Genomic DNA, 26,798 nt, shown 5'->3' on the forward strand with positions numbered 1-26,798 from the left:
AAAACCAGGTATGTGGGGCTAAAGCGAGCTGTCGCAAAGTATCTAACCCTCTCTCCTGTGGGACGTTGGCAACGTACAATGTAAGCATTATAGCAGGTTCGTAATCTTCGGTGAAGAAGTGCCGATTTGATTTTTAATTTTAAAATTGTGAGTGACTTGAACATAAACAGTGAACATATTCCGGATTGTCATGTGATATCAGATAGAGTGAATAATTTAGAAATGGTGACTGACTTATTTGCTAGAATAAACAGTGACAGGGATTTTGATTGTTGTGAGACGTCAGACAGTAAGTGCGCAGCATGGAGTAAGGGAGCATGGATTGCAGTTATACATCTTTTTGCGTTGCAGAGAACTTGTTTTGAGGAGTGATGCTACTGTTCATGCTATGTTAGTTGTGAGGCATGCGATACCTAGGAGCAACATGAGCAACTACAAGGCGACTATTGCTGTGATTCAAAGGGCGGACAGCAGAAGGCACTGCTGCGTGTCGGCACGTCGATGTAGGAGTGTGTAATGTAAGTGTTGTTGCAACACAGCGACCTCTAATGCAATTAAAACACTGGAGCCTAACTGACTGACAAAGCAAACATTGATCATATAATTTCAGCACATACAAACATTTAGCAATGAATGTGTTGATAGCGACTTCTTATATTTGAATTATAACTTGGCACTTATTAATCAGTAAGGTATATGTTGTTGCCCAGTCTTTTTGTAGTGGTAAATCAGAAGTGAACCTATTGTATAAATACAATCTCATTCCTCAATCATTTCAGTGTATGTCTGGTGTGCTTCTGAGCACTGAATACGGCGTTGAACTGGGTAAAGCGTTGCAATTAGAATTACTATTCTGTTTCATGTCCTGCAGAAGACAGTTACTGTGATACCGTTTCCTCCGTTCTCTGCTTGTCTGAAATATTTTCGTTCATGTTTTCAGATAACGTAATCAATGCAGCTGCAGTGATCAGGAATGTAGATATGGACTCGTCAGGCGAAAATGATCCGATGGAGATAAAAAAATGAAACAGGCGATTGTGAGATGTCGGAAGACTCCGGTCTAGGGGAATGCAGTTTTTTAGTATACATGAAAAACTGAGGTGCTGAATCGCCTCCTCTCCTGGATACACCCACATGAGAATATCATGGGTCTGGTTCTAAAATGCTCACAACATTAATGGAAATGCTAAAGTAGTGATATGAAGAAAGCACTGGCAAAAGAGACCAAGGTAGAAAGGACCTTACTGCAAAGACTGATGAAACATACATTGCTGTCAAGAAGGTGGATGAGGAATGTAGCCAGAAGTAAGATGTACGCACAGCACAGTTAAAGCAACAGGTCACAGAAAATACGGAATGTTTTGAGCGTTTCGAATCTGATATCGATAAAGTGCGAAAGGAACTCGGCAAGAAAGGTGTGGTTTACGGTGAGCACTTTCAGAGAAGGATTGGGGAAATGCAGCAGTGTAAACATAGAGTGCAGCCCGATGTACTGAACCAAGATGCTTACGCATGCGATATGAAGGATTTGTGCAATGAGGTAATTAAGATGCAATCACTTGTTGGCAGTGTTAAGCAGGAGATAGGACAACAAGTAAACAATGAAGTGAATTCACTATTATGTGATGGAGGCGCAAGAGGAGAGTAGGTACTGGGTATACAAAATGACAATGTCTTCCTTAGTATCGGGAATTTCATAAAATTTGATCCAGATAGATGTTGGTATCTGAGAGATTATTTGGATCAGCTTAAGGATGTGCTACCTTAGCTGTGGCACGAACACCAGAAGATACGATTTGTTCCATGGAGAACGGAGGACGAAGCTGGTAGAATCGGACAAAAACGCGAGACGTATGCTGACTTTGTAAAGGAGTTTTTAAACCACACAGGTCCATACAATAGCAGAGTGATGAGCAAAACATTTTACATGATTTCAGAAGGTTTGATAGAGGACATGACAGACATCTGAAGAAGCTTTTCTAAGATTACTAGGAAAGGAATCTGTATCTAGACAAACCAATTAAGACTGAAAATACATTGACTTTCATTATACATAAACTGCCGGTAGCAGTTCAGTAAAAGTTGCCAGTGATCCCCAAGAACGATGCAGAAGGAATGACGTCGGCTTCGGGACAAATGGATATGTTGTATGAACAAAGTGGAAATGAAGTATCTGATTACGGTAGAACGCTGTCAGGAAACAGCGAGAGGACACCGGTCTGCGATTGCATAATCATTCATGATGTAATGACCAAAGTTGGAATTGAGACAAGGACAGAAAGTCTGAACGAAGTTTTCGAGGTTGCAGTGGCTACTGCGGACAGTGCGGCAGCTGCGTGCATCACAACGTAGAGCATCCAACAATACAATAAGGTGTGTTGATTGACAGGGAACGAAACGGGAACAACGACCCTGACATGCTAGGAAACGTAGATTGTGTTCCAGATGCGGTCCAGTCAGGAGCACATGACATAGGACCATTGGCTATGTGAATACATTGAGGGAAGATGTAACTGAGCTGATGGACGGTCTGATGTAGGAAAATGATGAAGAGCCCGGTGAGATTGTGCAGACTATAGCAGAAGCCGATATTTTTGGAACTTGGATGCACAAATGTCATACATAACGTGGATGATGCAGGGATGAAGAATACCAAACATCCCAGTGCACAGAATATATATTACAGGAGATGAGGCGCCAAAATCAAGATAATTAAAAAGCGGATCTTAGTTACAATTAGGCTAAATGATGATGATTGTGATGTATCAGCAGTTGTGGTGCCTGGGTTGGCATTACCCCTAACCTTAGACGTTGAGTGGTTATCAGAGCAGAAAGGTTATTGGAATTCTGGAAGACGTTGTGTAGAAATTCGGAGGAAAGAAGAGAACAATTATTGGCTTTAAAGCGAGAATTAATGTTAGAGAAGTGGTAGGAGTGACTATGTTATTTTGTTTATCTGATCTGCAAATAACACCAGAGACTACCACAAAGAAAGACATCGTACCATTATGAAAGAAGCAATGGAAATGCGAAGGGAGGGCAGGCTCAAGAGATATTGATGTTACACCTGAACACAAACTCAAGTCCCTAGAGCATGGAAACTGGACAAAAATTAAAAATTTTATACAGATCCTAAGAAGGCGTAAGCAGGTTTTCTCCAGTAAGTCAGTGGTGATAGAAAGATGCGACGTTTGAGCGTTATCGATCAGCCGATCACCCATTATAATAACACATTATTTGTGTTAGAAAAACGAGATGCATGCCTTTATTCTTCGTCACATACTATCCACAACGTAATAAAGGCACTGTTGTTTTAGATTGTCCCGTTCTTCAACGGCGATTCGTCTTAGATTCCTCAGAGTAGTTAGTGGGTCATGTCGTCCGTAAACAGCCCTTTTCAGTGTATCCCCGGCATGTTCGATAGAGTTCATGTCTGGAGAACATGCTGGTCACTCTAGTCGAGCGATGTCGTTATCCTGAAGGAAGTCATTCACTAGATGTGCACGATGGGGGCGCGAACCGTCGTCCATGAAGATGAATGCTTCACCAATATAGCCGGCCGGTGTGGCCTTGCGGTTCTAGGCGCTTCAGTCTGGAGCCGCGTGACCGCTACGATCGCAGGTTCGAATCCTGTCTCGGGCATGGATGTCCATAGGTTGGTTAGGTTTAAGTAGTTCTAAGTTCTATGGGACTGATGACCACAGATGTTAAGTCCCATAGTGCTCAGAGCCATTTGAACCATTTTTCACCAATATACTGCCGATATGGTTGCACTATCGATTGGAGGAAGGCATTCATGTGTCGTACAAAGGTTACGGTGCATTCTTTGTCCACCAGTGGCGTACGTCGGCCTCATACAATGCCACCCCAAAACAGCAGGGAACCTTCATCTTACTGCACTCGATGGACAGTGTGTCTAAGGCGTTCAGCCTGACCGGGTAGCCTCCAAACACACCTTCGACGATTGTCTGGTTTAAGGCATATGCGACACATACAGGTGAAGAGAGCGTGATGCCAATCCTCAGCGGTCCATTCGGCATGTTGTTGGGCCCATCGGTACCGTGCTACGTGGTGTCGTGGTTGCAAAGATGGACCTCGCATCATGCTGCCTGTTGCGCACAGTTTTGGTCGTAACACGACGTCCTGTGACTGCTCGAAAAGCATTATTCAACTTGGTGGCACTGCTATCAAGGTTCCCCCGAGCATAATCCGTAGGTAGCGGTCATCCACTGCAGTCCTAGCCCTTGGGTAGCCTGAGCGAGGCATGTAATCGACAGTTCCTGTCTCTCTGTTTCTCCTCCATGTCCGAACAACATCACTTTGGTTCATTCCTAGACGCCTGGACACTTCCCTTGTTGAGAGCCCCTTATGGCCCAAAGTAACAATGCGGACGGGATCGAACCGCGGTATTGACGTCTAGGCATGGCTGAACTACAGACAACACGAGTCGTGTACCTTCTTCCTGGTTTAATAACTGGAACTGATCGGCTGTCGGACCCACTTCGTCTAATAGGCGCTGCTCATGAATGGTTGTTTACATCTTTGGAAGGGTTTAATGACTTCTCTGAACAGTCAAAAGGACTGTATCTGTGATGCAATATCCACAGTTCTGGGAACTGTTGTAATGCAAAACATTTTTGGTCTGTGTTCTTAAAATCTCCAATAGTATACTTTCAGGCCCTTGGTTAATCAGAAGTTCCTAGTTTATTATTTAAGCTCCACAGATTCGTAAAAAGAGATATAAGTAAATTTTAATATTTCACCTTACCTCTAGCGCCCCTCTAGCGCCTCCATGAGTTGTGTAAAATTACAGAGAGATTTTCGTAGTTCATCAAGTAAATCAATGGCCACAAATATTTTCTTGGTATTATACGATGCATAGATCCTTGGCGTGCAACGGTAGTTGTCTTCAACTTCTGACTGACGTCACAACTGTGGAGAATATTGTGAATCTTTCCATTCATTGGAAAGAATATACACTCCCTCTTACATTTCTGTAAAGATTTGTTTGCACCATTGCAGGCATAAGCGAAGTGCGTATACCACACCAGATTCTCAGTTGCGTGTTCCACAATATACAACCTCCAATCTTGTGATGGCTCATCCACATCACAATAAAGAATGGTGTGATGAATCGAATAGTACTTCTTCAATCTCTCTTCCTGTGCACAACCATATTTCACCTTAATATTCTTCAATCATGGATGGTTATTTTGCTCCCTTCGAATATTCTTTAACAACTTTGACATATGTTTTTTGTAGTGCATTCCTTTTATTAAATTATTGCTCAATTCCTTCTCTATAGAGTGTTTCCCTTGACATTTTGCACACCCAGCGGCGGCCTTAAAAGTGCATCTGGAATCATGTTTTGGCTCCCAGGTCGCTAAATAACACTATATGGTATCGTTACAAGTTAAGTGCCCACCTAGGGTAATATGCTCTCGAGCAAGAAATACGATATTTTATGGTCTGTTACAACTTTAGTAACGGCACCTGTTAAATAATATCTAAATTTTTTGAATCACCATAGGCTGCAAGCACATCTCTCCCTACTATGTTATACTGCCGTTCTGTTTTAGAGTCCTGCTCACATATGAATAGTTTAAATGTTGTTGGTATTTACTTTATCTGCTTGTTACAGATGTGCACCGAATCTAAAATCCAGACTGTCACTGACCAAGTAAAACTCCTTGTTCAAATCTTGATGTGAAGTCAAATGCGGACTACACAGTTCTTTTCTAATTATTTCAAAGACCCATTGGCATACCTCAGCCCATTGACACAGCAAATTTTTTAAATAAATTTAACAGATGCAGGATGTAAAGTAACGGTCCACTAATGAACTTTCTATGCCGTCAACATGACCTGAGAAATCCACTAAGCTATTTTTTACAACGAGGTGCTGGAAAGTCCTCAATTGCTTGTAATTCGTCATCAGATTTGATTCCTTGTGCATTGTTAACATATCGCAGAAACTTAATTTCTCCCCTTCCAAGTTCCAATTTCTCTAAATTTGCCTGTACACCTACCTTTTCAGAACCGGTACACAGCTCTTCAGTTATCTTAATATATCTTTCCAAACTCCAGGTTGCAATTAAAACAGCATCTACACATGTGCTCACTTTTTTAATTAATTGTTCAGTGAGAACTTTGTCCAGGGATCTTCTGAAGCTGAGGTAGAAATTTCAAGCCACACGGTAGTACACTTTGCTGGTAGCTCACTCCTCCACAGAGGTATGCTGTGTGCTACCTGAAATCGTCATGCATGGCGATCTCCTCATACAACCCGACCTTAGGTCAATACTACTAAACACCTTTTGACCAAGAAACTTCTGCAGTAGTCCATATAAATTTTTGGGTCTGTCCGTCTGTGGAATTGTTATTGCTATGTTGTTCACTGAGCGTACATCCTGCAGGATTGTGACATCACCATCTCCTTTTTCTACCACAAATAATGTGTTATGATTCTGGGTGATCTTCTGATCGATAACGCTCATCCATTGCATCTTCTCAATCTCCTCTTCCACCACTTCACATATCGACTATGGAACCATAAATTTCCGTAAAAAAACGGCTCACATTCTCTGACCTTCAGCTTACATTCTGCCATTTCTATCACCTCTGGCTTACTCGAGAAAACCTGCTTATGCCTTCATAGGATCTGTATAACATGCATGCATTGATGTAAGAGGACGTGCTACTGAGTTTTAGAGATACTGGTGTGTACAGCAATCTGGACCACCACTTCTGAAGGTCTCGCTGTATGGTGGTACAACATGCAGTGTGTGGTTTTCATTACCAATAGAAAGGGCGGAAATGATGTTTTCGTTGATCTTGATTCCAGTTTTCTGTACAGGTTCCGGAGCTCTCTGAACCGAAATGATGCAAAACGTTTTGTGATGTGTGTAATTCTCCGGCCACAAATCGAAAGTGGACTGAGAAGGTAGAGTTGGCCATGGAACGGTTAGCCGAGAAGGAGCACCGAAGAAAGAAATGCCATGGAGGAGAGTATAGCCAAATAAGTATGAGACAGAGGACCTTGTGTTAATTAAGTATCATAGACGTTCAAGTAAGGTGAACGAAAGATACGGAAATTGACCTTGAATACAAGGTCCATATTGTATTAAAGGCACTGAATGTCCAAATACTGTAGTGAGATCTGATAAACATATGGACAAACTCCATTTGAAGAACGTGAAACCATATTATTCTGAGCAGTTTTAAAGGCTAACATACTTTTGGTTCCTAGTCAGTATGTAAAGTGACATAATTCTGTAATGTGTGTGACTTTGTGGATACACAGCGTGATGCACTGCCAGTTTCTGCGTAGAATGTAAGAGTTTACTGAAATTTCTGTCAACAATTGAGTAAGAATTTTCTTGTTCTGTTTAGAGATACAGAGTGATGACACATGAATAGATGATACTTTGTGGGTTACTGAGACGTACCGACGTAATCTGCAGTTCTGTCCATATTCTGTGTGTATGGTGAGATATGTTATGTGTATGTATTTTTGGTGCGATTCGATCAGATAGCTAGAGTTACACTTGGCAAATACGTACAGAATATGTTGATGTCTTGGATAATTTTTCTCTAACAAAGATACTAATTACTATTCTATGTAGGCAACGCAGTGCATATTTACGATGAGCACAACATTTGCGATGAATAAGGTCTCAGATAAAGTCATTCAGATGTTACTGATGCTCATTTTTTCCGCTTTACGATCTGCTGTGTATATTGTAAGAGCTATTACTGTTAGACGTAAGTTAAATGTATGGTGAGTAGATTGGAGCAGGGCAGCTGCTATGCTGCTAGGCTTGTTTCATGTACGTCACCTACTGATTACTGCTAGGCGGAGATGACAACCTGATGATTGGGAACTGCGACTGTCGTATGACGTAGAACGGGCCGCGTAATCTGCCTCTGCAAGTGGGCGGCGCAGCAATAGGCGAATCCTCCCCACACTTTCACATAACGAGCACCCCACTCGTGCAGCGCTTTGCAGAGTGCTATGGGCTGTTAAAGACTTTTCTCGTGTAGACTGCGAGGAGCAGATGCATTTTGTTTATAGGCATTTTGGCAATGTACACTAAGCGCCAAAGACACTAGTACAGGCACGCATATTCGAATACAGAGATATGTAAACATCCAGAATATGGCACTGCGGTCGGCAATGGCTGTGTAAGACAACAAGTGTCTGCTACAATGGCGGGTTATAAAGATTTAAGTGAGTTTGAACGTAATGTTGTAGTCGGTGACACAAGCGATGGGACACAGTATGTCCGAGGTAGCAATGATGTGGGGATTTTCCCGTACGATCATTTCACGTGTTTACCGTGAATATGAGGATTCTGGTAAATCATCAAATCTCCGACATCGACGCGACCGGAAAAAGATCCTGCAAGAAAGGGACCAACGTTGACTGATGAGAATCGTTCGACGTGACAGAAGTGCAACCCTTACTAAAATTGCTGCAGATTTCAATTCTAGGCCATCAACAAGTGTCATCGCGAAAACCACTTAACAAAACTTCATAAACATGGGCTCTCGGATCCGAATGCCCACACATGAAGCATTGATTGCACGACACAAAGGTTTATTCCTCGCCTGGGCCAGTCAGCACTGACATTGGTCTTTTGATGACTGGGAACCTGTAGCCTGGTCGGACGAGTTTAGTTTCAAATTGTATCGAACAGATGGACATGTACGGGCACAGAGGCAACATCATGAATCCATTGATCCTGCTTGTCAACAGGGGAGAGCTGAAGCTGGTAGAGGCTCTCTGATGGTGTGGGGAGGGTGTGCAGTTGAGGTGATATGGGGCCGTTGGTACATCTAGATATGACACACATACATAAGCATTCTGTCTGATCACCTGCATCTATTTATGCCCACTGTGCATTCCGATGGACTTGGACAATTCCAGTAGGACAGTGCGACATCTCACAAGTTCATAATTGCTACAGACTGGCCCAAGGAACACTCCTCTGAGTTTAATCACTTCCTCTGGCCACAAAACTCCCTGGACATTAACATTATTGAGCAAATCTGGGATGCCTTTCAAGGTGCTGTTCAGAAGAGTCCACCTCCTTGTACTCTTATAGATTTATGGACAGCCCTGCAGGATTCATAGCGCTAGTTCTCTCCAGCACTACTTCAGTCATTAGTCGATTCCATACCACATCGCGTTGCAGCATGCTTGCAGGAGCCCTACACGATGTTACGCTGCAGTGCCAGTTTCTTTGGCTCTTCAGTGTGAAACATGTCTATGTCTTCTGTAACGTTAATGCATCTGTATTTCCCATTGCCATAACTTAAATGATATTATATTTTTTTATTTACCTTCATTGTCTTTGAGATTTCAAAATTGATTAACATTATACACTCCTGGAAATGGAAAAAAGAACACATTGACACCGGTGTGTCAGACACACCATACTTGCTCCGGACACTTCGAGAGGGCTGTACAAGCAATGATCACACGCACGGCACAGCGGACACACCAGGAACCGCGGTGTTGGCCGTCGAATGGCGCTAGCTGGCCGGCATTTGTGCACCGCCGCCGTCAGTGTCAGCCAGTTTGCCGTGGCATACGGAGCTGCATCGCAGTCTTTAACACTGGTAGCATGCCGCGACAGCGTGGACGTGAACCGTATGTGCAGTTGACGGACTTTGAGCGAGGGCGTATAGTGGGTTCTGCGTGAGGTCTCCACAGTACATCGACGTTGTTGCCAGTGGTCGGTGGAAGGTGCACGTGCCCGTCGACCTGGGACCGGACCGCAGCGACGCACGGATGCACGCCAAGACCATAGGATCCTACGCAGTGCCGTAGGGGACCGCACCGCCACTTCCCAGCAAATTAGGGACACTGTTGCTCCTGGGGTATCGGCGAGGACCATTCGCAACCGTCTCCATGAAGCTGGGCTACGGTCCCGCACACCGTTAGGCCGTCTTCCGCTCACGCCCTAACATCGTGCAGCCCGCCTCCAGTGGTGTCGCGACTGGCGTGAATGGAGGGACGAATGGAGACGTGTCGTCTTCAGCGATGAGAGTCGCTTCTGCCTTGCTGCCAGTGATGGTCGTATGCGTGTTTGGCGCCGTGCAGGTGAGCGCCACAATCAGGACTGCACACGACCGAGGCACACAGGGCCAACACCCGGCATCATGGTGTGGGGAGCGATCTCCTACACTGGCCGTACACCTCTGGTGATCGTCGAGGGGACACTGAATAGTGCACGGTACATCCAAACCGTCATCGAACCCATCGTTCTACCATTCCTAGACCGGCAAGGGAACTTGCTGTTCCAACAGGACAATGCACGTCCGCATGTATCCCGTGCCACCCAACGTGCTCTAGAAGGTGTAAGTCAACTACCCTGGCCAGCAAGATCTCCGGATCTGTCCCCCATTGAGCATGTTTGGGACTGGATGAAGCGTCGTCTCATGCGGTCTGCACGTCTAGCACGAACGCTGGTCCAACTGAGGCGCCAGGTGGAAATGGCATGGCAAGCCGTTCCACAGGGCTACATCCAGCATCTCTACGATCGTCTCCATGGGAGAATAGCAGCCTGCATTGCTGCGAAAGGTGGATATACACTGTACTAGTGCCGACATTGTGCATGCTCTGTTGCCTGTGTCTATGTGCCTGTGGTTCTGTCAGTGTGATCATGTGATGTATCTGACCCCAGGAATGTGTCAATAAAGTTTCCCCTTCCTGGGACAATGAATTCACGGTGTTCTTATTTCAATTTCCAGGAGTGTATTATGCCACCTTATAATAGGCTGCACTGTAGGTAGATCCTTAAACACACACGATTTCTTGTGATGTCGATTGTAATCTTATATTCCCTCATGTTTGGGTCTAATTTCATGGTATGCCCGAGTGGTCATCATCTAGTTACATCTGCAAAAATAGGATGGGATGCATCCCCCTCCCCCCAACCACCACTACATCGTTCCTTATTTTTCGAAAATCTCTTCCTGAATTCTGAAACAAATCTGTATGGAAACGTAAACATATTGCAGTATCGTTGCCTGCCACCAATCGGGTTCTGATAGTCGCCTCTCTGGAGAGAGCAGAGAGCCATTGTAAATAAGTCGTGGGTTAGTTTCTATGATGCCTGTATCTTTCAGTATCGATGACGTGAGTGCAGAATGCAATTTACATAATTAATATTCATGCCACAGAACTTGTGTATTTCATATCAGCATTGACAGTTCACTGTTGCTGGTTAATTCGATAATGATAAATTCTCAAATCGCGTCGGAAGAACAGCTATCGACTGCGTCGGGTAGGCTATGGGACAAATAATGACAACATCAAGGTAAGAGGCATGAGGCAAGGAACAACTGTGTAAGTTTAGGCATGCAGTCGCAAAATATCTGTGCGTTGACTTTCAGTTTATACGAATTGGGCAGTGTACAAGCCGAACATTGTAGCTGTTTCATCTTCAGGTGCCATACACTTTGTGTCGGTCGGCATTGTGCTTGTACTGTTCTCGGTCTACTCGACTGAAAACCACATGGCGTTCTCACTTGCAGCCGAATTCTAAGTTTGCTCCGTTGCTTTGCTGGAGCTCTACACACAGGCGCTGCCAAGGTCTATGTTCCAGATACATACCGATAGCTTGAAAGGTCATATATATACAATCGTTATTATGTGTTTTGTGGACAGGACTCGGTCACACCACACTTACTGTGGTTGCAGTTAATGCAGTGCTTGACGGGATTTGCATTCGTGACGTGAAACGTTATGTTTCAAATATGTAACAAAAACGTCCTGTAGCTGGTGCACGCTGAAGCTCAAGACTGTGTTTAGATGGGAGTTTTGCACACTGAACCTTTGATTTAGATATTGACGCCACATGCAGTTTATAACAGAAGGAGGAGCATTTAATCAGCTAGCCACTTCCGATTAGCCTTTCCCTGAAGATCGTCTGGTAAACGGCGCCTCAACACCACACTGGCTCTCATGACTGTCTTCTCTCACTGTAGCAGCACCAAATGCCCCCCTGCATCAGACATGTGATTATATAGTAAGTACAGAATGGGCAAAAAGCCGAAGCACTGCTGGTTTGCACATGGTAATTTTATTCAGCACTCCGTTGATAATAACATAGGCAACCTTAGTCTCAGTTGGGTTCATTTCTCCCACAATATTGCCTGTTGGTAGAATATCTATGTAGTTTCTTGCTCTCTTTCCATTTTCTAGCTCTTTCAATCGTTTCACTCCATTGTTCACTACAAAATGAAAACTTATCCAGAACCTACAGAAATATCCTATGTTCCCCTTTTCAGGTCTCACTCACTTAATTTCATTTAAATTACTTAGAAAAATTAATAAAAATTAATATGATTTTGTCATATGGTGACCAGCTTGGAGACTGTGGCTGTTATATAACGACGAATGTTGATGGTGTTGAGACAGCAACCAGCCACAAACAGCAATCCACACAACATGCACTACAATCCAAATTAGTGTGACACAGAAGCCAAACCTAAATATGCTGCTCTCCCATAAATAGGCCCACTATCATACCAAGTACCAAATTTATTTAAAAACAAAAATATCACAATCAGCTTTTCCACAAATAATAAATTACAACAAAAAGGCACATATCTCGTGTGCGGTTAAAGCATTATTGAATAGTATATTTCATGGTCTGCACGTTCACTGGATCTGACGTCCCTGGATTTCTTTCTATGGGAAAGTTGAAGGATATTTGCTATCATTATCCACCAACAACACCTGCCAACATGCATCAGCACATTGTCAATGCATGTGCAAACATTACGAAAGCTGAACTACTTGCTGTTGAGAGGAATGTCTTTATATGTATTGTCAAATACATTGAGGTTGAAAAACATCATTTTGATAATTTATTACATTAATGTGTTATTTACAGGTAATAACGTTGCAACAGCATGCGTTCTCAGAAATGATAAGTTCTCAAATGTACATGTATGACATTGGAACGAACAAAATAAGATGTTCAAACCTACCTATGTTCTGAACTTTAATTTTAAGAAAACCTTCCTGTTATGGTCTGTTCATCTAAAATTGTGGGCCTTATGTTTGTTACTATTACAGGGCCTTCTATCACAAAGTGAAAAAGTGCTCCAACTAAAACATTCTTATTTTGCACACTACACGAATATGTAATAAAAATGGGAGTTCCTATTTTAAAAAAACGCCTTTGATATCCATTTGACCTATAGCAGTGTAATCTAGCAGGCTAAACATAGCGCTATCTGGTTTACCCCTTCAAGCAAGACAACTTTCGCTCTTAATAGTTTTTTTCGTTTGACACTTACGTCATGAGATATTTTTTGCAGTCATGATCAATGGATCACCCTGTATATATATATATATATATATATATATATATATATATATATATATATATATATATATATATATATATATTTGATATGGAACATCTTTATAAGTAGTGTAGGAGTTATCACTCTAATATTCACAGTGTCAATATCTCTCTGTACTGTTGTAAAAGGTGTTTCAGTTGCATAAGTGAATAAATGATGCTTTTCCAAACATATTGCATCTTTGTAATACTACGATATAACATAGGATCTTTGATACCCACATGTTTGTAAACACTATGTATCTATCAAAACATGTGGTGCATGTTTGAAGTTTGTTCTGTGACCAATTGAAGTGCTCATTGATACAAATGTACATGCGCAACGATACAAATGTGGTGGAAATGCATTCAGTGACAAAACTGAAGCGCTCAGTTATGCAAGTTTATGTGTGCAATCATGTGAATGCGCCGAAAATTACAAACATTGTCTTCTGGACTATAACTATGAAAACAAGTACTGAAAACCAATATTTCACTTGAGTCACATCCCAATGCAAATCTGTAACTCAACCATCTTTGTGACATGATTATAATAATGTATTATTTATACTTTAGGGTAACTAAACAGTAAAACATGGCAGCACATGTTGCAATGAAAGCCATCTAACGATGAATCGTAATGTTCAAAGTACTTACGGGCATTCAGCCAGGTTGAATTTTCGACAACTGCCGATATTTCGGCGGATGCACACTCCGCCATTTTCAAGGCTTAACTGCAACGACCAGACGAAGTGCAGAAAACACGAGAGCTCGGTTCTGCGAGTCTAACAGAAAAGATAACACACACCTAAACAAAAGCCACCAAAGATGAACGAAATCAGAGCTATCGTTAGTAAGAAACTATGGACTGGTAGTTGAGGAAACGTTAACTCTGTCCCTATGTTTTTTAACAAGTGAAAGAGCAGGATTCCAGGCCGAGTTTAAACAAAAGCCTCCATCCCTATTCACAAGGTTGCTAGCCAATTTAATTTCAACAGACTCCTTAATCAAACTATCCCAATAGCCGGATGTGCATGCTAATATCTCGATATTATTATACCACATGGGGTGACCAGTGTCCAAACAATGTTCGGCAATAGCAGATTTGCTAGGCTGCTGTAGTCGCGTGTGCCGTTTATGTTCAATACACTGGTCCTCCACGGTCCTGATGGTCTGACCAATGTATGCCATGCCACAGCTACAAGGAATGCGATAAACACCTGCCTTACGTAAACCAAGATCATCCTTAACAGACCCCAAAAGCGCTTTAATCTTAGATGGAGGTCGGAAAACACATTTCACATTGTATTTCCGTAAAATACGCCCTATCTTGTTTGAAGTGCTTCCTATGTAGGGCAAAATGGCAATAGATTTAGGAGTCAACTGAGAATTATCATCAGTCACCTGGCGCACAGTTGGTTGATATCGCAACGCCCGTTCAATCTGTCTTTCACTATACCCATTGTGGCGGAAGGTAGCCTCAAGATGGGCCAGCTCCGCAGGCAAAGTCTCAACGTCGGAGATGACATGTGCCCTTTGTACCAGGGTACGAAGTACCCCTTCACGTTGGGCCGGATGATGACAACTGTCCGCCTGCAGATACAAGTCAGTGTGAGTACGCTTCCTATAAACCGCATGTCCCAACGATGCATCCACATTCCTCCTAACCAAAACGTGAAGAAAGGGAAGGCAACCATCCTCTTCCACCTCCATGGTAAAACGAATGTTGGGGTGGATCGAGTTTAGATGTTCTAAAAAGGCATTCAAATTCTCCCTGCCATGCGGCCAAACAACAAAAGTATCGTCAACGTATCTGAAAAACAGGCAGGTTTCAATGGCGCCGACTCCAATGCACGCTCCTCGAAGTCTTCCATGAACAGATTTGCAATCACAGGAGATAACGGGCTACCCATCGCAACTCCATCTGTCTGCTCGTAATACTGGTCATTGAATAAGAAATACGTGGACGTCAACACATGTCGGAACAAATTAGTTAGTTCCAGTCCAAACTTCACTTCAATTAACCGCAACGAATCAGACAAAGGAACACGAGTAAAGAGCGAGACCACATCAAAACTTACTAACATATCAGAGTCATTCAACTGCATTCCCTCCAAACGCCGTAAGAAGTCAGCTGAGTTCTTAATATGATGTTCACAACGTCCAACTTGTGGGCTTAACATTGAAGCAAGGTGCTTAGCCACACGATATGTTGGAGCACCGATATTGCTGACTATGGGGCGGAGAGGGACCCCCTCCTTATGCAGTTTCGGAAGGCCATATAACCTGGGGGGAACAGCACTATAGGTGTTAAGACTCTTGATAGTGTCCTGTGGCAAACCACTTTTCTTCAGGAGGTTGTTGGTCTTCCTCTCAACGCTTTCATCTTTTGTACATAGTCATGTTTGTTCAAAACAACGGTGGCATTGCCCTTGTCCGCAGGTAAAATGACAATGTCCGGATCAGCTCTGAGAGAGCGTAAAGCAGCCCTCTCCGCTGATGTCACATTGCTCTTGGGTGGACGAGCCCTAGTCAAAACACGACATGTCTCCCTCCTGACATCCTCTGCATCAACAGGAGGTAGTTTGTAAACTGCCTGTTCAATCGAACTGATAAAATCCTCTACCGGCAAACTCTTCGGTGATGGTGCAAAATTTAAACCCTTCCCTAGCAGGGATTTCTCTGTGAGATTTATCACAGAACGTCGGGAGATAGGATCAGCCTCCGAGCCACGAAAACATTCAAACTTAGCCAGATGCCGAGCAGTGACAGAACGATATTCACAATCAGCCTGAGTCCATGAGGCACCGTCCAACCAATCCCATGTAAATTCAGACAGTTTACTAGCCATCAATAAATGGAAACGAAACAATTCTTTGGAAACAGAGTCCAACCGTCGACGAGTAAAACGAATCCTTTCACGGACAAGCGCCAAGCCTGCACGTTGTTTAATGCGACTGGCGGCGGGAGAATTAATATGATGTACAATTTTAGCAAAAGTTGGGACACGATTCTCAGCACGACACCTCAATAAGAACGACAAGGCACATTGCAGTCTGACACGACAGCTACGAAGTTTATCCAACTTACGTAAACACCGATACATTTCCTCCCCGTAGAGGTAAACAATGTGATACCTGAGCTTCTCCTGGCGTAAACTATGTAGCTGCCACATGGCAGGGAGAATTTCAATGTCTTTTTAGAACATCTAAACTCGATCCACCCCAACATTCGTTTTACCATGGAGGTGGAAGAGGATGGTTGCCTTCCCTTTCTTCACGTTTTGGTTAGGAGGAAGGTGGATGGATCGTAGGGACATGCGGTTTATAGGAAGCGTACTCACACTGACTTGTATCTGCAGGCGGACAGTTGTCATCATCCGGCCCAACGTGAAGGGGTACTTCGTACCCTGGTACACAGGGCACATGTCATCTCCGACGTTGAGACTTTGCCTGCAGAGCTGGCCCATCTTGAGGCTACCTTCCGCCACAATGGGTATAGTGAAAGACAGATTAAATGGGCGTTGCGATATCAACCAACTGTGCGCCAGCTGACTGATGATAATTCTCAGTTGACTCCTAAATCTATTGCCATTTTGCCCTACATAGGAAGCACTTCAAACAAGATAGGGCGTATTTTACGGAAATACAATGTGAAATGTGTTTTCCGACCTCCATCTAAGATTAAAGCGCTTTTGGGGTCTGTTAAGGATGATCTTGGTTTACGTAAGGCAGGTGTTTATCGCATTCCTTGTAGCTGTGGCATGGCATACATTGGTCAGACCATCAGGACCGTGGAGGACCGGTGTATTGAACATAAACGGCACACGCGACTACAGCAGCCTAGCAAATCTGCTATTGCCGAACATTGTTTGGACACTGGTCACCCCATGTGGTATAATAATACCGAGATATTAGCATGCACGTCCGGCTATTGGGATAGTGTGATTAAGGAGGCTGTTGAAATTAAATTGGCTAGCAACCTTGTGAATAGGGATGGAGGCTTTTGTTTAAACTCGGCCTGGAATCCTGCTCTTTCACTTGTTAAAAAACATAGGGACAGAGTTAACGTTTCCTCAACTACCAGTCCATAGTTTCTTACTATCGATAGCTCTGACTTCGTTCATCTTTGGTGGCTTTTGTTTAGGTGTGTGTTATCTTTTCTGTTAGACTCGCAGAACCGAGCTCTCGTGTTTTCTGCACTTCGTCTGGTCGTTGCAGTTAAGCCTTGAAAATGGCGGAGTGTGCATCCGCCGAAATATCAGCAGTTGTCGAAAATTCAACCTGGCTGAATGCCCGTAAGTACTTTGAACATAGTTTACGCCAGGAGAAGCTCAGGTATCACATGAATCGTAATGATTCGAAATTGATAACGGTAAATTTTGAGTAAAAGAACTTAAAATAAATTTGTGGCTGGTTGCTGCCTCCACACCATCAACATTTGTCTAAAAATTGATATTTTTTCTGATATGTTCACCAATTTTCAAATTAATTATTTTTTTCATACAAAAGTTGAATGTAATTAAATAAAATTTAATATTTTTTAAAAATAGGTGAACATAAGAAAATAAATATAATTAATCAGGGTGAACATAATAAATATCTTTTATTTTTCCTGGGTGTATGAGTTTACAGCCTGGAACTACATAAACTGAGTTTCCATGGTTCTACTTAAAGAACCCTGGAATAATGAACTCAAATTCAAAATGCTTCAAGTTTTGCAATTTGAATTCAGTATCATGAAATTCTTGATTCCTATTTCCAAGTTTCTTCATTCCTTTCATTTCTTTTTTTAGACTTCATTTTCACTTCATTGAAAATCCCAATCAGTAATTTATTTAGAATATATATCTGGTAAAATAATCATAATCTCATTACTAAGCTGAATAATAAGTTTTTCTACATATGTAGTATAAAAATATTCACACCTTATAATATTGTATGAAACATTTATCTCTAATTCATGTACTTTTTTAATCTCTTTCGAGTTGCTTGCATTTTTGAGCTTCTTAATTATAAGGTCCATTTATATAGAAAAATTTTATTATACTTTTTTATAATTTGTAACTACTGCATGGTAAAGTATTTATTTTATTTTAAAAAAACGTTTCTATTGTGGTTATGAGGACTTGACACATTCTTGTTTATTTGAACGATGTGTATTAGGTGTTTTTCTCTTCGAATCACATTAATTTTTCTGTACTGTCCTCAATTGTTAAACAAACAATCCTTAGAGTCTTCTTAGTTTCTACTAGTTTGGACAATACATTTCTTAACTCCTTTAGAACTTTTCTCTATTTCATCACCCTATTTACAAGTATCATTTTTGCTCTCAGATCACAAAATTCTTCAGTTACCTTTTCATTTCTCCTACAACTTCTTGTTGACTTGTGGACTAACATAAACATTATTATCAATATCATCACTAGCATAAAATTTATCAATCATCAGTTTCATATCTCCATAAAAATCTTCAGTTTTTATATTATAGAATATTACGATCCATATCTTGATAGCAGAATTCAATATATTCTCCATATTTTGGTTTCTTTATTCTATAGTGAAAATCATAAATCAGTTCTTTAGATAAATCAAGTATACGCAAACAACCATGAAAGGGTTTACTAAAAGTAATTTTCATCTTATTCATATGAATAGCAAAAGATTTTCATTAAATATAATTGTTGCTTTAAACATTGGGTTTGCTAGTCATGAATGACATTTTCTCCATGTAAGATTAATTTTATATCCACTTTATCTCTAATATTTTACATTGTCTTCCTAAAGACCGAGTAATTCATAAGATTATAGAAATCCTTTAGAAAATCATTTATTGCTTTAGTTCTTATTTCTGTATTTACATCTATATAGTTCTTGAAACACTCCAATTGTTTAAATTTTTAAACTCGATGCATTTGAGTTAATATCATACCGATTGATCTTCTTATGATTTCTGTAATGAACTACATATTTATTTTTGTTTAGTAAATTAGCGAACAATTCGCTTTTTCCAGTTCGGATGACAGCTGAACCTGTCATAGGACTGCATCCTGATACAATTTTATATTCAGAAGTGAGTGATAAATATCTATGTTAATCATGGAATTCTTTATCATGTACTAAATCAACTTCAAAAATGTATCTAATTTAATCAGTGTCTGAAATTTCACTTATTCTTCTATTATCAAAATATTCTCGATTATTCCATTCGAATTTACCGTATGGTCAATACTGACTAATAGAACAGCCTTGTAAATTATTTTCATCTAAAGATTATTTGATATCTTTTTACCATCAAAAATCTTCATATATTTATTGTTTGATTTGACATATCTTTTACAGCACTGTGATAAGCCTCCACTTATTGTCTTTTCAACCATTAAAATCATATCATAATCATGTAATAAATCAAGTGGCTGATTAGTCACTTTTCAACATTTCATCTCAAGATAATCCTGGTCCAGAATTTATGCATATCTAAATGATATGCTTATGTACAAGGTTTTCCAAAATTTTTAGATACATTAAAAATAAACAAGGCATCAGTTTTCAAATATAGATCATGATATTCACCTATATATTTAAATATATTGTGTATCAGTCGATCAGTTTGTAATAGAATTCCTGTTTTGGTAGGAACAGTGTCTCTCCAAAGATTTCCCAAGAATCCATGTAATCATTTTGATAAAGACCATTTCTGATCACTAAATGGAATAACATTATAGGAAAATTTTCATGTGTTTTTCCTTTGAATTCTTTTCAAATTTTGTGAAAGGTTTTCAAGTGAAGAAGCAATAAATTTTAATGTGTCAATGTATCTAATGTTTAAACTTTCTGTTCACTCACCAGTACTATTAAATCTGTCTTTGTTGTATGCTACTAAATTTATTTCCTACCTATCATAACCCAATTTTGTCAGCAAGAGATGTGAATAATATCCAGAAAATTAAGTAAATAAAGAGGTACAAAACTCTGCTGTTTTAACTGTAAATTACATTTATTACATGATAGACTTATAAATTTTCCAGGCAAAAGATCATGATGATGAATGTTTTTATGTTCTCTTGAATAATAACAGTTACATAATGTACATTGTTCTGATCTTGCACATCTTGATCGTTGTTCTGTTTCATTTCTCTGAATACATTTTTTTGGCTTTCTTCAAATTCTGTATTAGGCATTCAATAATTTTTATGACAGTTTGATACTCTGCAAACAACTCGGTCTTCATAGTGTCTATTTACATATTTAATATATTGACAGAAGACACTTGGTTCACGTTTTTGATATTCCATTCTACATAAAGTTTCTGGATTCGGTTGCTTGTTGTCCATCATCAATATTTCAAATTCATCATAAATAACAGCTGCAAATCTTTTCGTGTATGTTGATAATTATTAAGACTTACGTCGGAACGTTTCTCTGGCAATTCTGATTTTAATGATTTGTTACCTAAACAGGTTGATGTGTGATTATCTAATTTTTCTTTACTACTGAAGTGGACTAAACACTTGTCAGAAATAAATTTTACTTCTTTGTGTTTATTAATTTGACTTCAACAAGCCAATAGAAACTTTTTGTACAATTGTGTGAATTTCTTTCTTTCCTTGAAATAAAGGAGACTTACATGTTTCTCCGTCACAGTTTTGTAATTTTTAATGGATGCACTTAACAGATTTCATCAAATGAATAAACATTGATAGACACATTTATTTTATTCTTAGTTTTTGGATATGACCAAACACTACATTAAACTGAAAATTTTCAAGTTGTGAACAGAGATCAAGACCTACATTTTTGTGTTTCCTAACTGTTTTTGAATTTTAATCTACAGGATTTAAAGCTGATTTTATAGGCCAAGAAGAATACTTGTCAATTTTAGTAGTAAACCAATGATTCTATTTAATGTCCATCCTGATCAATGTGTTTGAAATACTCCAATTCTTCATAAAAATTTTGTTTACAACTCATATTTTTTTTAATATCTCTCTTTCATTTTTGATCCTACAGTATTTTGTCTGGAAGTGAAAATCCATACTATATCTGCTTATCTGCATTTCGTACTCACAAAAAAGTCATAAGGTTTTTTCAATGTGTATTCTTGGGTTATCTTCTACAAGTTTCATATCTTTCTGTTTTACAACAGTTATAAATGATTAAGTTCAAGTGAATTTAAATTTTTTTCAAAATTTATAGTTTGTATACAGTTTCAACTGCTGTAATATCTAGATAATCTCTAACTGTTCTACTGTCCCATGGTTTCTCAAATAAAGTAGAATAAAAAATATATTTTTTTAATAGTTCTAATTTTTTGTTTCATGATCACATCAGTATAAAGAGGAAATATTTTTCAGGGGTTTATCTTCAATATAAGTTCTTCTTTTTTCTCAAAGATATCATTAGAAAATGGTAATATTTCTTTCAATGCATTATCTTTTTTATTTTTGAAAATATCATCATTTTCAATTTTATGATAAGGTAGTTGTTTCCAAAGACTTCCTCCTTGTAGGTGTAAATTTGTGATTTGATGTCTGTCAATAAATCAGACTAGTGCAGGTTTATTTATTTTATTGCATCCTCTTAAATTATTTCTTTTTCAATAATCATGAAGTTGAACATCTGTGTATTGCTCCATGTGGCCTTGTATTCATGGAAAATAAAATTCATTAGATGTGTAAAAGTCATTTTTTTCAAAATCCAATCATTGAGAGGTCTCATTTAATAGATATTTAAAATTACATATGAGATGATTGTCCTTCATTATTTTTCACATATTCCAAAACACATAAGTTACACTTTCCATAATACGAAGGATTTTTCTAAAAAGTTCTTGGCAATAATTATGTTTTGTTGTCACTGTATCGGTTTCTTGTTTTTCCTCGTTTCCCATTGACAATAATTATTTCGAACGTTCTTCACTGGCAAACCTTTGTAAAATTTTAAAAAAATAATATTTATAAGTACTTTTTCCACATACATAGGGAATTTGATTATCCTTGTATTTTTATGTGACATTCATTTACACATTGTCTACACACTGCAAAGTCCATGCATTGTATATTTCTGTGATGTACAATCATCAACTGACTTCTCAGAATCACAGTATTTACATATTGGATTTTACAAAAGACAGCTCTGGTTGTTGACCATGCTCCATATACATAGAAAGAAATTGCTAAATTTGTGAGAAACTAATAATTCTGTAGTTTTTCTATTGTACCTTTTAATGAAGTTATTACATTATGCGATAATGTTGTATTATTTTATATCAAATAAAGATAAATCATCTGCACTACCTCCAATTACATTTTTTTCTGAATAATGTTCCTTGTTAAACAGTACATTCCTTGAAAAGAATTCAACAATAATCTAATGTACTTATGCAGAATTCAATCTTGTAGGTAACTCTGGAAAATTTCTAGCTGTAACTCCACGTGATTAATGTATAAATAAGTTCATTAAACAATAAAATGATCTACCTGAATGGTACACCTTTTAAAATAAACCCTTTACATCATCCTATACTAGATAGTGCCTTTGGAGATTCCAGAATTAATTGTAATGTTTGCAAATTTGCTATATATATGATACTCTCAACAAATAACATAATTTATACACCTGGTATTTGGTGTATTCCATTTATTTTTGTAAATCTAGATGTAAAAATTTTAACCTATAAGTTATTAACTGTAAATTGGCCTCAGTATCTATTCTACCCACTTCTCATTAAAATATAGAACTCCATTTGAAATTAATAAGTAAACTAATTTATTTATTTCAATTACTGTATTAACTGATTCATTTAACTTGCGATATAATTGATGTAGATTTAGGTACAGTCGTTTTTGTTGAAATTCTTGTACCATATAAACTTTCATTTCCATCAATATCAACTTGAAATAATTCTACATAAGAAACGTTATATAATGGATACGTTATTGATTCATAAATATCTGAGTGATATAAACCTAATAAGGGTCTATTTTAACGAACCTAAACTACAAATCAATTGGCTTGATATTTTGGTGTGTTTTATCAATTTCCACACATCAATTTGCATGTCAATCCATATATATTTCTGTAACATCACTGTTCTCATTTGGAAAAAAGTGTGTGACCTAACACATTTCTTTTTCTATCTAGTTCCTATGAAAATCATTGGGCAGATATTTTATGTGTACATACTGGTATTTAATTGGTAATTAATGTATTAGGATTATTAATACATTCTGGAAAGTGAATATTAATATATTTTGAAGTAAATGAAAGTCTACCTCTATACTCCTAACCTTTCTTTATTTGATCATTTATAATTATATTTTCTGTATTTCTTTTTACACTTATAGATAGTAGTTCTACAACTGCCGAAAAAATCTTTTTCATCACGTTTTGGACTGTTTGTAAAATTTAAAGATTCTTCATTCAACTCACCAATTACATCAAGATTGTGTGTTAGTGAAACAACATTACTGATTCTCTTAATAGATCATCATTCACTTGAGCAAGTATTGTTTTATCCATTTGAATATCTAAGTAACGAAACTCATTTAAATTTTTAATTGCTTTATTCCTATCTTTTGGTTCCATGCCTACACCTAGACTACTGAAAGTACTGTTTTCACAATAAACATTAGCAGAACTATCTTTGTTAATATACAACAATTTGAGTACTTGAATGCTGTTTTTCTTGTGAATTAATGCATGAATTTGGTTCTAAATAGTATTTAAAATATCTATTTTTACAAGTCTGTAAAGTTTTACAGAGTTGAAACTTCCTGAAGTAATTTGAAGATTAAATTGTAAATTACCATATAAATTTGGTTGTAAATCATATTGAAAATTTCTATTATTCAAGGTCTACATGAAACTACATTGAATTATTTTGTGGATTTAATTGTCGTTTTTCTTCTGAATTAGTATATATATTTAACCATACATCAAACTGAAACTTGTGTTTTTTCATATAGAAATTTTTCTGGTCTGTAATTCTATATTGAAAAGCATTGGTATCATATATAATTAACACACATTCTTCTTCAAAAAATTGTAATATTTAGCCTAAATGGTGGACCTAAATAATCTGAAATCCAGCGAACTGATGCTTAGAGCATAAGAATTAGGTCTTAGATATTATTCTGAAATGAGAAAACAGTAATTTATTGATCTTATTAATGAAGAAGTGAATTATAATATTAATGAATCATGTGAAATTTTGTGCCAACTGGAAGGCTGAAATGAATGATTTAAAAAGTAAAGAACAACTTATTCAGATGATTTATCTTACATAAAAAATTATATTTTCGACAATTGTTTAAACTGCACGTAAAAATTTATTATAGAATTTCAAGATAATTTGAATTGGGCTCATATATATAAGCTTTGATGATGGAGTTTCAAGAACAATTAAACTAGGAGATTATGTCATCTAGACAAGAATTGTGATAAGATTTTAAGAGGGTTAATTATACTGGGAAAATTATTATACAGACAAGAATTATAAAAGAATTTTATAAAGGAATTTCAAGATCAAGTAAATATGGATGATACAGCATATGAACAAGTGTTGTGTGAAGATTTCTGAAGGAATTACAAGGTCAATTAAACTGGAAGAATTTATCATATGCATAAGAAATGTCTGAAGATTTTATGAGAGAATTTCAAGGTAAAATCGTCTGGAATGATATAGCAGGTGAAAAAAATTGTATGAAGGTTATTTAATAGAATTTAAAGATAAGTTTAATTCCAAAATTGTATCAGAAGAATTCCTAGAAAATGTAATTAAACTTTACGAAATACTAATGGAAGTCTAAAAAATATGGGTATCCTATAAGCTTAAGTAAAGAAAATGACCAATTTATAAAAATAAACTATAATCATAGTTTTCATAAAGAATGTACTGATGAATAAGTAAAACAATAAATTAAATATAATATGTGTAGAAGTGTTATTAAAACATTTAATGAAAGTCTATTACCAATCATTTTGATGATATTATTAGTTGATGATCATTATACCGATAATGATAATAAATGTTGAGAATAATGCTATGATATTGTAAATTAATGAGAAAAATGATTAATTAATTAATAATGAAATTTTGTGTTTTATTTGACATGGAATTTCAGCCAATATGTTGGCATTTGTTGAAAATTTTACCAATAATCTAAGGTCAAGGAGTATCAACCCTGAGAATTTGAAGAATGGTAAAAGTCTGCTTCAGATTATGCTAATGTTGTTTGTAATACAGCATCATCTGGGATTATATTTTTGAATTTTTTCCAAACAATAATTGTAAATTAGATATAGGAAGTTGGCTTAGCAATATTAGGTCTCCATTATTTGAAGAAAAACATGTGTTAATTACTAATAATATTCTGCCTCTTATGTATTTATTCAGGATAAATTTAATTTGTTTTGCTTTAGTTTTTCCACTGAATACCAAGGTAGAATCAGTTTATAAGTTATTCTTTTACACAGACAAACATTTAGAAGGACTAATAATTTTTATAATTCTATTCTATTATTGTTTAAGTGTTGCTTATTACATTTTATTTGCATTCTAAGCCTACAATTTTTTTGTAATAGTAATATCTTCTAATGTTCCATTTTTTGCCGTTTTAAGAATATGGTAAAAGTACGTTCAATAAAATTAATTTACTATACTTCTCTATTTCATTCAGCTTGTCAGTTCTAAGTTCTGTCCTTAATGAAACAACAACAGACCTTATAGGTTTATATCTAAAACTCTTAATTCCTAAATTTCTGATATGAGATGAAATTGGCTTTTTATTTCCTTTTCTGCGAACATCTTCTACATTCTTCTACATAACATTACAGTTGCACTTTCTACACAAATTCCATCGTCAGTGTTATTTGTAATATTGTGTATTGTCACATGCATCACATTCATTTAAATACAATACATTTTACCAAAACAAAATAATATCAGTTTTATAATTCCCAACCATTGTCGTCTAGTTCAATTCCCATACCTAATTTTAGTTTTCCATAAATTCTCCCTCTAAGTGCAGTAGCTGCAATTTCCTCTTTCGTACTAGCATCTGAACTGTATATCCTTTCTTTTGTAGCTGATTGAAGTACTTAATAGCTCGATATCTAGGTTCTAAATCATTATGCTCAATATACGCTAGATATGTTTTTTCAAGCAACATCTAATTTATTAATTCCTGGATCAGCATGCGATAGTCTTTCTTCAATCTTTGCAAATGGCCTACTGTAAGTTAATCCTGGTTGATACATCTCTGGCATTGATAAATTCTTTAAAAGCTATGTTTACTAAACCATTACCATGATTTCCACTTTACCAAAGCATATGTGCTAAATTATTCAAAAATCAAATCAAATATAGAATTATATTTGGATTGACGATTATGAAATTATTGAATTTTTTGTTAACACCTGTGCTAAGCAAACT

The 26,798-nt window shown here is 37.8% G+C and overlaps 2 protein-coding genes across 4 annotated transcripts in view; both read right to left on the reverse strand.

The window, feature by feature from the left end:
- LOC126272024 (retinol-binding protein pinta-like) overlaps window positions 1-26,798 on the reverse strand; it is a 547,678-nt gene that overhangs the window by 130,133 nt on the left and 390,747 nt on the right. The window lies entirely within an intron of this gene.
- Window positions 1-26,798, reverse strand: part of LOC126272025 (retinol-binding protein pinta-like) — a 247,316-nt gene that overhangs the window by 17,700 nt on the left and 202,818 nt on the right. The window contains exon 6 of one of the 3 annotated variants that reach the window (XM_049974525.1): window positions 14,022-14,149. The exons of the other annotated variants lie outside the window; for them this stretch is intronic. Coding sequence (XP_049830482.1) covers window positions 14,022-14,149 — 128 coding nt within the window. The remainder of the gene's footprint in view (window positions 1-14,021; window positions 14,150-26,798) is intronic. 3 annotated transcript variants of the gene reach the window in all.

Source organism: Schistocerca gregaria, chromosome 5 (assembly GCF_023897955.1).
Source record: "Schistocerca gregaria isolate iqSchGreg1 chromosome 5, iqSchGreg1.2, whole genome shotgun sequence".
In the NCBI taxonomy this organism is placed as follows: Eukaryota; Metazoa; Arthropoda; class Insecta; order Orthoptera; family Acrididae; genus Schistocerca; species Schistocerca gregaria.